At 38.7% G+C, this 14,953-nt stretch overlaps 1 protein-coding gene across 1 annotated transcript in view; it reads left to right on the plus strand.

Annotated features, from left to right (window-relative positions):
- The window catches only part of VAV3 (vav guanine nucleotide exchange factor 3), a 450,109-nt gene that overhangs the window by 207,308 nt on the left and 227,848 nt on the right, over positions 1-14,953 (plus strand). Inside the window, exon 5 of the mRNA XM_021000329.2 lies at positions 6,201-6,309. Coding sequence (XP_020855988.1) covers positions 6,201-6,309 — 109 coding nt within the window. The remainder of the gene's footprint in view (positions 1-6,200; positions 6,310-14,953) is intronic.

Below are 14,953 nucleotides of genomic sequence, written 5' to 3' on the forward strand. Positions count from 1 at the left end.
GGTAGGAAGGGGTTTAAAAGCCAAAGAGAGTATTTTTATGTTTGATTCTGGAGTCACTGGAGTTTATTGAACTGGGTGGAGGTGAAGTTGTCAAACCTGTGCTTGAGGAAGAACAATTTGACCCCTGAATGGAGGATGGAATGGAGTGGGGAGACAGCAGCGGTCATTCTCCATGAAACCATCCTGGGAGTTAGGAAGTGAAAGTGTTATTATTCTAATTTTACTAATGAGGAAACTAAGGTGCTCAATGCCTGACACAAAGTAATTACTTAATAAAGGCTTAGTGATTTGTTGATTTTAATGATCTGTCCAGGATTAGGCAGCTAGTAAATGTCAGAGCCTGAGGCCTAGACCAGAATTCTTTCCAAAACACTGTGTGAACTCTTACCTGTGCGAAGTCAACCGCTTCAACTCTCCATCTTACTTATGATAAATTGCCTAGGTTTATTTATCTGTAGGTTTATTTATCAGGGTTTATTTCTCTGTAGTAATTTTGATTTCACATGCATTAACAACATGTATTCTGCAGCCTTTACTTGGGGGCTCTCTCAGGCACTCACTCCATCGTGTCTTATTCATGCTTTGTCCTCTTTTCATCCTCAAATCCCCTTGCCCTCTTCCTGTTTTCTCATTCTGACACGCAGCTAGCTTAATTCTGTTTTTGTTGGCGCTCGCTCTGTCTGCTTATTTTGTACACAGAGCAGTACTTTGAAGCACACTCAGCTGGCTCCATGGAAAGTTTCAGAGAAGTCAGACCTTGAACTTCTGTGAGAAAACAAAAGAAAAGCAGGCCCCAACTCAACATAAAGTTGATTTCAGAGATGAGTGAGCAGGGCAGGGATGTAGAACTGGACAGCCCTGAAGCTTTTTCTGAATCAAGCAAGCTCTCACAATTAGGGTTCATTATAAGTGATTTCTCTGGGACTCAGGTATTGTTATTGTTGTTGTTGTTCTTTAGTCATTTCAGTTGTGTCTGATTCTTCAGACTCCATTGGGGTTTTCTTGGCAAAGATACTGGAATGGTTTGCCATTTTCTTCTCCAGCTCATTTTACAGATGAGAAAACTGAGGCAAACAGGGTTAAATGACTTGCCCAGGGTCACACAGCTAGTGTCTGAGGCCAGATTTGAATTCAGGAAGATAAGTCTTCCCGAGTTCAGGCCTGGCACTCTATCCGCTGTGCTGTCTAGCTGCCTTAGACTCAGATATGTCTTCATCCAACTATAAGTAAAAATTGGCCTTGGTAGGCAGCTTGATGTTATAGTGGTTAGAGTGCTGAGCTCAGAGCCAGTAAGGACTGAGATCAAATCCTACATCAGGCATTTACTAGTCATGTGACCCTGGACAAATCACTTAACCTCTGCCTGCCTCAGTTTCCTCATCTCTAATATAGGGTTAATGATACCACCTACCTGGCAAGGTTTGTGGTTACAAGATAATATCCATCCATCCATCTGTCCATCCATCTGTCTTTCTATTTTTCTATCTGCCTCTACATAATTCTTTGTGAACTTTAAGGTACTGTATAAATGTTAGTTATAATCAAAAGATGCATAATTGAAAGAATTCTGTACTTGAATTCAGAGAGACCTTTGACTTACTGTCTGACCTTTAGTGATAATAACATCAAGAGCAGCCACTTCACAGTCTTGTGAGGATCAATTGAGACAATGATGTTGTAAAGCCTTTTGTGAATGTCAAAACGCTATTTAAAAGTTATTATCGTAATTACAATTGAGAAGCAATGTGGAGGAATCCAGAAGTCCAGCCTTTGAGTCAGGAAGACATGGATTTAGGTCCTGCCTTTGACCTGGCCAGTTGCCACAAGCCCCTCACACTAGATGTCAATACGGCAAAGCCCCTCTCTGAGACGCTAACTTGTACAAAAGGTATTGATCTGCGTCTTTGGAAGGAGTTTTTATACCTGGAATTCCCCACCCTGAGAAAATCATATGTCTACGCTCCTACCTCATCATCATTATAAACACAAATATTAATTATTATCTTTCATATTTGCCATTTTGGATTATGGACAACTCTTTTTTTTCTACTAGCTCAAGTAATCAAAAGGTGATTTTTTTTCTAGGAGAAAAAAAAATCTCTTTAGTATAGTATTGAACAATTGCATGAAGTGTTTGAGTCAAGGTTTTCCTGCTTAACCAGAAGCAACTGAATGTCTCAGATGCATTCAGGGAAGAAACCCCGTACCCTTGTCCTGGGAAAGTAGCCAAGGATCAGCCCATCTTGGGATCTAGGGAGAATTGGCAGGCTATCTAACTAGCTTAGAAAAGGAAAAGTATAGGAGAAAAACACTAGGTCTTGAGCTTATCTAACCGAATAATTGCTCTTCTGTTAGAAAAATCTATGACTGTCCTTGGAATAGTCAGTTGTTCCCCAGAAAAATCTTCCCTCAGAAACTCCTCCCAACAATCATTCCTTTTCCCCTTAAATTTCTCTTTCCCTCCTTCTAAGTAACTCCTCTCCAAACCACTGCTTCTCTGGTCACACCCACCTACCTACTTTCACAGAGGCTCTTGTATATGCCAACCAACACAAACACACCTATGTTGCAAAATGTTCCCATTTGTGAAAGTTACTGTGCTTTCTTTTTATAAATATCAATTTTATGATGTGGTGTCTAGCCCCAGGGCAGTGGCTGAGGGATCACTTTGAGGAGGTGAGATTTATTTCAGGAACCGTATTCATGTTGTTTTGTCAACAACATAGCTAAATTAAATTCATCTCCATTCTTTTTTCTTAAAAAATTTACCACAGTATTTTATTTTAAAGTTATATATGTGTGTGTATGTGTGTGTGTGTGTATGTGTGTATGTGTATGTACATACACACACATATTGTCTGGTTGTCTAAACATATAAATGCAGAAGTCAGTTTTCAAAGGAAAAAATCTAAGCAATTAACCACCACATTGAAAAAAATGTTTCAAATCCCTAATAACTGGAAAATGCAAAATAAAACCACTGTGAGGCTCCAACTCAAACCCATCAGCCTGGCCAAGATGATAGAAAAGGCAAATGACAATCATTGAAAGAACTAAGCAAAAACAGGCATACCAATGTGTGGCTGGTAGAGCTATGAAATGGTTGAGCCATTTTTTTTTTTAGTATTTTTATTTTATTTATTATGTATTTATTATTATTATTTATTTATTTAGTATTATTATTTATTTAAATAATATATTTATTCAGTATTTTTTAGTATATTATTTTTCTCCAGTTACATGCAAAGACAATTTTCAGCATTCATTTTCAAAACTTTGAATTCCAAATTCTCTCCTTTCCTCCTTCCCCTCACTGAGAAGCAAGCAATTCAATATAGGCTATTCATGTTCAGTCAATTTCATCTCCATTCTCTGAGAATTTACTCAAATTTTTAAGCGTTACTTACAGAACTCATAGAGTGGATGGTAGCATCCAACTTCAGTGAGAACAAACTAAAAGAAATGGGTTTACCGTGTAATTATGAGAGGCAGTGTTGTGTAATGGATGGAGAGCCAGCCTTGAAATTAAGATCTGAGATCAAGGGCCACCTTGAAAACATCCTGGTGCTATGACTCTGGACAAATCACTTAACTTCTGAGCGATCTAGTCAACTCTCTAAAATCATAAATTATGAAGAAGTGCCAGACTACATTGGTAGAGGGAGTTTAAAAAAGAATTATGAGTCTGGATGCTGTCATTGTCCCTTAGAGCCAAGTCAACAAATATTTATTAAGCACTTACTATAAGCTAGGCACTGTGTTGAGTGTTGGAGATACAAGAAGATGAAACAAAAATGAAAGTAATCCCTAATTTCAAGGAGCTCACAGTCTAGTGAGGTAGAAAATGAAAACACGCAACTCTAAATCTATATTTAGAATAAATAGAGAATTTCTGTACTGTGAAGGTTCAACATTGACTGGATCACCAGGGTGATATCTAGTGCTTTTTTTTTTTTAGGCACTCAGGGGTTAAGTGACTTGCCCAGAGTCACATAGCTAATGCCAGATATTTGGTCTGAGGCTGGATTGAACTCAAGTCCTCCTGACTTCAGGGTCGGTGCTTTATCTACTGCACCACCTAGCTGCCACCTAGCCACTCCCAATCTAGTGCTTTTTAAAAGATAAAGGAGATTCTCAACTATTGGGGATAGTTTACCCATCCTACTGCCCAAAGAAAACACAAGACAATAGCTCTTCATAGATGTTTTTAACAGCAGTCATATTACCTTATATTATGGACAGTAGTTCTTTTTTTGGGTAGCACAGAGGATAGAGTTTTTTTTTTCTTTTAAAAAAAATCACCTTTTGATTACTTGAGCTAGTAGAAAGGAACAGAGTTGTAGATAATCCTAAATGGCCAATATGAAAGAAAATAATTAATATTTACCTTTGAATGTGTTTATAATGATGATAGGGTAGGAGTGTAGACATAATATTTTCTCAGGGTGGGGAATTCCAGGTACAAAATGCACAGATGTATAAATAAATATGTACGGATAAATTGGAGATAATCTCAGAGGGAAGTCACGAATATCAGGGAGGACCAGGAGAGGCTTCATGAAGATCTGACAAGAGGAGATGTCAAGTGGCGGCCTGGTCTAGCGGTCAGAGGTTATGTCTTGGAGTCAGAACATTCGAGTTCAAGACTTGACTCTATCATTTACTAGCTGTGTAACCTTGGCCTAGTGGTATCATGGTGAAGTAGATAGAGGGCTGGTCTCCGGGTAAGAAGACCTTTCTCTAAGGTCTGCCTCTAACACATTCTGTCTGTGTCAACAAGAACTGATTGCTTAAGCTTTCACTGCTCCCTGGCAACTATAGGATTATAAATTGAGGAGAAATTGTTGATCTTTGTCTGTGAAGGGAGCCTGGGCATTTGCACACCAGGTGTTTCTGATGCTGATGAAATCTTGGTTCTGAACATGAGGTATTTAGATAAATATAAGAGATAATTTCTGTACTGTGAAGGTTCAGCATTAACTGGTTCACCAACGGTCTTTAAAAGATAGTGTAGAGTCACAGCTGTTAGGGATAGCTTACCCATCCTACTGCCCAAAGAAAATACAAGGGATTAGGATAGCTTTTTGGGGTAGCACAGAGGATAGAGTACTTATACCCTTACTAGCTTTGTGTCTGTCTGCCTTAATTTCTTCATCTGTAATGTGGGGGATAATAATATCATCCACCTCCTAAGGTTGTTCTGAGGAAAAAATGAAAAAATATTTCATTTATAAAGAACTTTGTAAACCTGAAAGTGCTATACAAATGCTAGGTATTATCATTTTTATTATTTTAATTTTTATTATATCATATAATTTCATAGATATTTATAGATAGAAGGGACCTCAGAGGTTATATAGTTCAACCTTCTTATTTTACAGATGGGGAAAGCTTAGGCCAAGTGAACTGAAGTGACTGACCTAAAATCTTTCCCATTTTGTAAGAGTTTTACAACATTTCTTTCTTTTAAATACCATTTTATTTTCCCCCAATTATATGTTAAAACAATTTTTAAAACGTTTAAAAATTTTTTTAAGTGTCAAATATCTCCCCACTCTCTGAGATGGTAAGGAATTTGATATAGTTCATACATGTGTAATCATATAAAACACTTCCATGTTAGTCATTTTGTACAAGAAGACTAGAATAAAAAAAAAAGTGAAAAAGTAGCATGCTTCAGTCTGTATTCAGATAGTTATCAGTTCTTTCTCTGGAAATGGATAGTATGCTTCATCATTAGTCCCTTGGGAATGTCTTAGATCATTGTATTGCTGAGAATAGCTAAGTCATTCACAGTTCTTCATCATATAATGTTGCTGTTACTGTGCACGATGTTCTCCTGGTTCTGCTCACCTCACTTTGCATCAGTTCTTACGAGTTATCTGTTGTTCACATTCTCATAGATGAGGAAACTAAAGTTCAGAGAAGGATTCAGTGGACTTGGGGATTCAATGACTCACCCAAGATCACCCAACCATGTTGCCATAGCACCAGGCTTCAAACTCTACTTTAGTTCATGAATGAGTGAACCCAGGCCTGCTGACTACTGGGCCACTGCTCCTTCCATTTATTTTGTCTTGCCTCCTTTTTTAATTGGTTGTTTGAAAGAATAACAAGATACAGTGGGAGGTATTTCAGTCTTTCCTTACATGTTTTGCATACTAGAGATTGACCTTTACAATAATTTCCCTTGGATTTAGTGAAACTCGTGCAGATGATGAAGAAGACTTGTATGACTGTGTTTATGGAGAAGATGAAGGGGGAGAAGTGTACGAAGACCTAATGAAGGCTGAAGAAGCCCAGCAGCCGGTACGTTTTTACTGTTTCTTTTTTCTTAAGTTACTTTGTAAGAATGCTAATTAGGAAATAAATGTATGTCATTGGGTCTCCCAATGCATTAACTTCCTTTGATTTATTCTTTTCATTCATTCACTAATATTTACAAGAAGCATTTTTTTTGCACCCCTACTATGTGCAAAACACTGGAGAAATGTATGTAGCAAATCAGAGTTATTGCATTTGGAACCATATCAAGACAAACTACCACCACATTTTGAAGCTAGAAGGAACTTCCAGATCATTCAGTCCATTCTCTGTGTTTTATAGAGAAAAATGAGGGTCCCAGAGAGGTAAAGTACTTTAAAGTGTAGGTAAAGTGTTTTGCAAACCCTATGTAACCTAGAAATATTTACTTCAAAAGGTATAATAGCAAATATATAAATTTGCTCCCCTTAACATATAAGAAGAATGATCCCCTTTCCCCTTATATCTCAGTCACTGGGGAAGGAAGGGATTAGGGTCATGGCTTAACTCAGTCCCAAGTTCCAAATCCAAAACCCTCCTCAGGCTCAAGTCCCAGGTACCCTGGGCTTCCATGTCAGCCAGACTAGCTGGTTGCACCATCCTGCCAGTAATCCAGGCTTTAGGGTCATCATGGCTTGAATCACGGGTCCGGTCCTTGTACCTGAAACTGAGGATAAACCAAACAGAACAGAAGCAAACACCACCAGAACTATTTCTCTGAGCTAGAGTAAAAGAAACAACTCCTTCCCCTCTCACCAAATTAATTCATGGCATCCATGCTGGATAGATGGGATAGATAGAGCACAGCCAAAAGATGGTGAAAAGGAGAGTAAACGTCTAAGTCTCACTACTTTTTTAAAAATTAATTTATTTTTAATTTTCAACATTCACTTCCATAAGCTTTTGAGTTTTAAATTTTCTCCCCCTCCCTCTCCACCACCCTCCCCAAGATGGCGTGCAATCTGACCATAGGCTCTACATATACATTCTCATTAAATATATTTTCACATTAGTAATGTTGTAAAGAAGAATTTGAACCAGTAGGAGGAACCACAAGAAAGAAGAAACAAAACAAAACAGAAGAGAAAAAAAAGAGCAAATAGTATGCTTTGATCTGCATTCCAACTCCATAGTTCTTTCTCTGGATATAGATAGCATTTTCCATCATGAAAGTCTCACCACTTTTAAAGACTTAAGCAGCCAATTAAAGGAGGCTACCTCACCCATGTGGTAGAGGATGGGGCAGATCCCATGTTAGGGAAACTGGGCATGCTCAAGGGCATTTCCATGTTAGAACTAGGGATGCCCAGAGAAGTCTAGGCTGTACATTTCCCCCTGTTTGAAATTTGCCCTTCTTAGCAAATAGGCAGAGGTGTATCTTTTTTACTCCCCCACGGCCCTTGGCCCAAATTCAGAAAAACTTTCTATAATTTCTGAGGAGATATAAGCAAGTCCACTGACTTGCTGCCCCCATACCTTATGTAGTCTCAAATGTCATATTCAATCCTGCATGTACAAATGTAAATCAATTATCTCCAAATACAAAGTTTTGCAGATTCAGAGAACAAGGAACAATTCACAAAGTCCCTTAAAAAAGCCAACAAAATAAGAAGCATTTTACAAAGTTTACCAAATGTATTTGCTTGCTTAGCCTTATTAATCTTTTAGGGCCTTTCTCAATTCAGAAGCAGAAGAAAGGAGAAAGACAAAGAAAATTGAGTATATCTTGAACAGAAACATAGCTTTCTGAGCTATGTGGAGTTTTTGCCATAGGGATTTGGGACCTGGGGTCAACTAGGCATTGTCTTTTTCTTAAATGAAAAAAACAAAAAACAAAAACCAAAACAACTGGAGGCAGCTAGGTGGATAGAGCACCAGCCCTGGCGTTAGGAGGACCCAAGTTCAAATCTAGCTTCAGACACATAACACTCACTGGCTGTGTGACCCTGGGTAAGTCATTTAACTCCAATTGCCTCACCCAAAAGAAAAAAAAACCAAAAAACAGAAAACTAAAAAACAAAAACAAACAAACAAAAAAACTGTCCTGGCTAGAACTCTACCATGATCCCCTCAGTGCATGAAGTCGTTCAACTAAGGTCCACACAAAAAGTCTCCCTTTCTAAACAATACACACTAAAATTCTCTAGGGGTCTGTGTAGTAGAGGTGATCCTAACAGACATCCAGACAATTCCCTCTGCATCCCTCATCACAAAGACCTCCCCTGCTATTAGGATGTCTATAAGGAATCTCCCCATGGAACCACCCCCCACCATGGATTGGTGCGATAGGATAAACCAAATGGAATTGCAAACCCATCCATCAGGACAAGAAGATAAGTAGGGTACAGGTAGAGGGATGAGGCAAGAAATTCAGCTACTTGTGGATTTGGGGCATAAGCATTCTCAGCCTAAGAAGTTATTGGGCATTTTGCTTTCATAAAAGGCAAACCACCTAGGTCTGCTTAAATGCAAAAAAAACTAAAAGAACAACGTGAACATTTCTACCAGACAGGAGCAACCTAGTGATTCCAAATTTCTCAAAGCATACTTAATACCAGTACTTACTTATATAGTATTCAAACATATGGAACACATCAGTATGCTACTCCATACACAGAATTCAATAATACGAAAAATATCAGTATTTAAAGTCAAGCAACTGAATAAAAAGTTTGGAAAATTACACCCATGAAATTGACTTGGGAGGAAAAAAAAATCCACAGCACATTTGTGACCTTAAAAAAAATTGCCAAATTTCTTTAGGATCTCTCAGTCTAAGGTTATCAAAAAATTAAAAATAAAATCAGAAAGCGTGAGGAGAGAAGCTATTGTTGTTGTTGTTTAGGCATTCAGTTGTATCTGAACGTTCATGACCTTTTATAGCGTTTTCTTGGCAAAGATACTGGAGTGGTTTGCCATGTCCTTCTCCAGTGGATTAAGACAAACAGAGGTTAAGTGACTTGCCCAGGGTCACACAGCTAGCAAGTATCTGAGGCTGGATTTGAACTGAGGTCTTCTGGACTCTAGGCCCAGCACTCTATCCACTGAGCCACCTAGCTGCCTCAGTCTGTCCCTGGATCCCTGCAAAAGCAAAGGGCCCAAATTTTATCTCAAACGAGACCCCACATACCACAGGACTTTTTTTTTTTAACAAAGGAATTTTTACTACAGGAAGCATATTAACAAATATATAAACTTTCTTTCCTAATACATGGGAGGCATAGTTCCTCTTCCACTTTGCACCACCTCATTCTCTGAGGAGGGGAAGATTAGGTTCATGGTTTAGCTCAATTCCCCTATAGGGCAGTCCCATTTCCAAGTGCAAAAACTCTCCTTGGGCTCAAGTTCCAAAGAAGCCAGGCTTTTCAGGACTTCTTTATTAGGCTGGCTGGCTGTGCCATTCTGCCTGGCTCCTAGATGGTCATGGTTCAAACCCCTGAGCCCTGTGGGAATTGCCTCCAGCCCCTGAAACTAAGGACAAACAATACAGACAGAAAGAAACATCTCCTCAGGGCAAGTTCTTGAACACAGGGTAAAAGAGAGAGAGCTGGAGAAATCAAGTCTTTCCCCTCTCACTGGTTCAGTTCATGGCATCTGTGCTGGTCGCAACAGATAGGAGCCAACAACACATTGTGGGGGAAAAAAAAGAGTGGACAGCTCAGTCTCTCCAGTTCTAAAGATTCAGACAACTAATCAAAGGAGGCTACCCCGAACCACGTGGTAGGGGCTGCAACACTCTGTGGCAGGCAAAATTGGCGTGTCCAGTATTCCACTTAAAATGCCTTAAATCTTAAATATCAGGTATACTTAAGTCCAGGACAGCTAGGTGGTACAGTGGATAGGAGTGCTGGGCCTAGAGTCAGGAAGACCTGAATTCAAATCTGTCCTCAGACACTTACTAGCTATGTGACCCTGGGCAAGTCACTTAACCCTGTTGCCTCAGTTTCTTCATCTATAAAATGAGTTGGAGAAGGAAAAGGGAAACCACTCCAGTACCTTTGCCAAGAAGACCCCACAAGGGGTCACAGAAGGTCAGAAACCACTGAACATGACTAAAGACCACCACCAATACCTAAGTCCGTAGAACCAGTCGATGATGAGGTGAATCATAGAAATTGTAGTGTTATTATAGTAAGTGAGAGGGCAGCATAGCATAGTGGATTAAGAATTATAGAAATAGGGGCAGCTAGGTGGTACAGTGGATAGAGCACTGGCCCTGGATTCAGGAGGACCTGAGTTCAAATGTGGCCTCAGACACATAACACTTTCTAGCTGTGTGACCCTGGGCAAATCACTCAACCCCATTGCCTAGCAAAAAAAAAAAAAAGAATCATAGAAATAGAGGTAAGGGAAGGGAGAGGATGATAGAATTAGTGATGCAAATACCCTCATAGGCCATTGAATTGAATCCCATCATTTCACAGGTGAGGAAATGGACTCAAAAGAGGTTGTATGATTTGCAGAGTTCTTTGGAGAATGTAGTAAGAAAATATTTGTAAAGTGCTTGGTGTGTAATCGACACTTAATAAATGCTTGTTCTGTTCTTTTCTAGGTATTCTTTTCTTGTTCTGTTCTTTTCTGGGTATTCCTTTCATATATGGGCTTGACTAATGAGCCATGGGAGCTCTATACAACTCTCAATTTCTGTGATTCTGATTCTGTGATTTTACTTACATTTATCACAATAAAGAAAGGTAGGATTGAGTCAGTTGTACATTTTATATTTTTCTTGAGATCATAATTGTAAAGACATGAATGGACCTCAAAAAACCATTGCTCAGCCATCTAATTCTAGGCACAACTCCTTAAGGCAACTCAAAAACATGGCTGTTGACTTCTTTTCTCAAACTATCCTAGGAAAATGATTCCATTGCTCCTTAGGAAAGTATTTACCTAGAAATTAGATTCTCAAAGGCATTTAATCACTGTGCATTGTTTATGCTATTTTAAAGAAAAAAAGAACTACTCAAATGCTCAGTGATGTAGGCCCTCTGATGCAGGTAAGGTAAGATTTTAAGCACCTGCTATGTGCCAAGCAATGGGCTAAGTGCTTTATAAAGATTATTTCATTTGATCCTCACAATAACACTGAGAGGTAGATATTATAATACCCATTTTGCAAGTGAGGAAACTGAGGCATATAGAGTGAAGTAATTTGCCCAGGGTTACACAGCTAAGTATCGGAGAGTAGGTTTGAACCCAGGTCTTCCTGACTCTACGCCCAGTGCTGTACCCACTGTCCCACCTAGCTATCCAGAGTAGAACTTATTCATGCCTGTTCATCCTATGTGATTCCTGTCCCTAGTCTTACCCTTAGTTTTCTGTAGGGGTTCACCTGGTATTCTAGGAGCTTTTGTCACTTCTTCGTGACATCACAAGGACTTGAGTGGACCCCATGGTCTTTCTGCCTGTTATCCCTTTGCCCAAATTAGTAGCATCATCCTTTTTTGCTCATACATTTCTTTGATGACCTCCTTTACTCTGATTCTTTTTCACGACTCCTGCTCGCATCTATCCTCTTCAATGCTCTTTAGGTGATACTTTTAGTCATTCAACATTTGTAGTGTCTTTAACTCTCAATCAAGTCCCCCCAAACAAACAAAAAACTTGCCAATGCAGTTTCACAAACTTATGGTGCTCAATTCAACCTTTGCAACCTTCCCATTTTCTTAAAAATGAAGGGAGCTATTCCAGCATGGAATCATTAAGTTGAAGTACTTGAGAATTCTTATTATCTTGCTACTAGGTTTTTTTTTCTATTCTTTCCTTCTATTTTCTTTCCTTCCTTCTTTTATTTTTTCTTCTTTCTTTCTCTCTCTCTCTGTTTCTTTGTTTCTTCCTTCCTTCCTTCCTTCCTTCCTTCCTTCCTTCCTTCCTTCCTTCCTTCCTTCCTCAGACCAGTTCACATAACTTCAGTTTTTTTTTTATGAATTCTTTTGAATGGGAACTCTCTTGAATAGATGTTAGTAAATAACATGACCCTAAATTTTTCTCAATATGTATTCAATATACCAAGTAACTCAGAAACATATCATTAATTTCAAGCCTAATTGTTTTTAGTAGCTCGGTCTTCTTTAGAAACTATTATTTAAGCCCTTTCTCCTCATTAAAGCAATTTTCTTCTATTATTCTGTCTTGCTTCTGTTGTAGACTATTTTATCCTAAATCATGCTGAGATTTTTTTTTAAAAACTCCTGAAAAGAGGTTCATCCTTAGCATTTATTTCAGATAATCATCACTAATTTAAATATTCATTGACCAAATACTTACTAAGCATCATGGGAATGCAAAGCTAAACAAAACATAGTCTCTATCCTTTATGAGCATTCAGTTCAGAGGAGATGTGTTCACACAAAAATGACCAAGTCCCCTCTCTTCCCATTATTCATTTCTGGAAGAAGTTTTATGCTTATTTGCTTTGCCCATCCAAGATATATGCACAGATGAATTAATTCAATGGGATGTCCATCTAAATTTGTATCACAGCATATGCATTGTGAATTTTTAATTGACTTGCTTTTCCCCAACTGGGTTATTAGGTTAATCTCTTTTGAATGGCCCTAGGTCCTATTGAGTAGGCCCTAAATTTTTCTGTGGATTCATATAATCCTCACATCTTGCCCACCATCAAGAACCTGGAAAGCCTATAGGGAATCTTTCACACCAAGATGATCATGAACATTTTGAAGTGCTGAAAATACATAAGACAGGTACAAAAAGGGACCATGACTTCAGATGGGGAATCAAGAAAGACTTCCTGAAGGAGGTAGCAATTGAACTTTGAAGGGTAAATGTGGTTGGAGAGAGCACTGATGGCATGGGAAATTAGTGGTATGAGCAAAAGTATGACAATATGAAGGCTACAGACTTGTTAGGGGCAGCTAGGTGGCGTGGTGGATAGAGTGCTGGGCCTGGAGTTAGGAAGACTCCTCTTCCTAAGTCCAAATCTGGCCTCAGATACTTCATAGCTGTGTGACCCTAGGCAAGTCACTTTACCCTGTTTGCCACAGTTTCCTCATCTGTAAAATGAGGAAGGAAAAGGCAAACCACTCCAGGGTCTTTTCGAAGAAAACCCCAAATGGGGTCATAAGAGTTGGATGCAACTGAGACAACTCAACAACAACAACAACAACAACAGACTTGTTTAGGGAATGGTCAATAGTCCATTTTCGCTGGAGATTAGATGGGGGATAAAATCAAGTACTCTAGCATACATGAAAAGAAGAGTTAGTTGAAATGACATTGTTCCTGCCTTAAAATACCACCTCCTCCTTCCTGCTGAATGCCACATTTCTATGTTTAAAAACCTATAATACATTTGCATGGCTTAACTGAGCTCCTTCCTCCTATTCCTATGTTACTGAAACTTTGCCGCCCTGGGAAGATTGCTCCAATGTTCTGCTTCCCTCTGTTTCTAAGGGCGGGCTTTACCGATGTGGAACACGGCAGTATAAGTGGCCCTGTAAGTAAGAAGTCAGACACCAAGATTCCATTTCTTGGAAAAGTACTTAAAGTTTTCATCCTGGACAATTTCTCAGCATTGCTTTGGTTGGGATTTCTAGAAGCAGTCATTACGCACATAGAGACACATGCCTGGAAAGGGGAGTTGCTCATTGGAAGTGATTGTAAATTTCTTTAAAAAAAAAGTAAGAAAAGGAAGTTTTCTTAGAATCATAGTTTTAAGGATTTGGAGCTAGAAAGGACCCCTTTATTTTACAGATGAGGACGCTGAGACCTAGAGAGTTTAGTGACTTGCCCAAGGTCACACAGATAACAAGTGAGAGATATGGAATTCTAACCCATTAGATCATAGATTTATAGCTGGGAGTCTTAAAGATCGTCTAACCCCTCCACCCTGCCCCCCAACACATGTTTGATGGATAAGAAAAACCAGTTGGTCCACAGGGGTTAAGTGACTTTCCCAGTGTCATAAAAGTAATAAGTAGCAAAGCTGAGATTCAAGCCCTCATCTTCTGACTTCACATCCTGTATTTTTTCACTCTGCACCAGGCAGACTCTTTAATTTCTTTTTTTATATGTTAATTTGTTTTTAGTTTTCAGCAATCACTTCCATAAGCTTTTGAGTTTTAAATTTTCTCTCTTTCTGTCCCCACCTCCCTCCCCAAGACGGCATGCGATCTGATATAGGCTCTACATATGCATTCTTATTAAATATATTTTCACATTAGTCAAGTTGCAAAGAAAAATTAGAACCAATAAGAAGAACCAACAGAAGAAAAAAAAAAGAACAAATAGTATGCTTTAACCTGCATTCAAACTCCATAGTTCTTTCTCTGGATATGGACATTTTCCATCATGAGACTTTTGGAGAGGTCTAGATCCTTGCATTCCTGAGAAAAGCTAAGTCTATCAAAGTTACAGACTCTTTTATTTCAAAGGAATATATATATATTTTACCTTTATTCTTATTCTAATTGTTGTTCTTAATAATTAGTATAGCACTTTACATAGTCCTTTACAGTTTATTGTTTCACGTAACAATCCCATGAGGTCTAGAGCATAATTATGCCTATTTTACAGATGACAAAAGCAAACAGATAAATTCAGTTCCACCTTATGATTTAATTAGTGTGTAGTAGAGTATTCTGGATTTAAGCCCAGTGCTTTTTCTATCACGCTTCCTTAACTC

The sequence above is a fragment of the Phascolarctos cinereus genome, unplaced genomic scaffold (assembly GCF_003287225.1).
Source record: "Phascolarctos cinereus isolate Bilbo 61053 unplaced genomic scaffold, phaCin_HiC Scaffold_5;HRSCAF=322, whole genome shotgun sequence".
Classification (NCBI taxonomy): Eukaryota; Metazoa; Chordata; class Mammalia; order Diprotodontia; family Phascolarctidae; genus Phascolarctos; species Phascolarctos cinereus.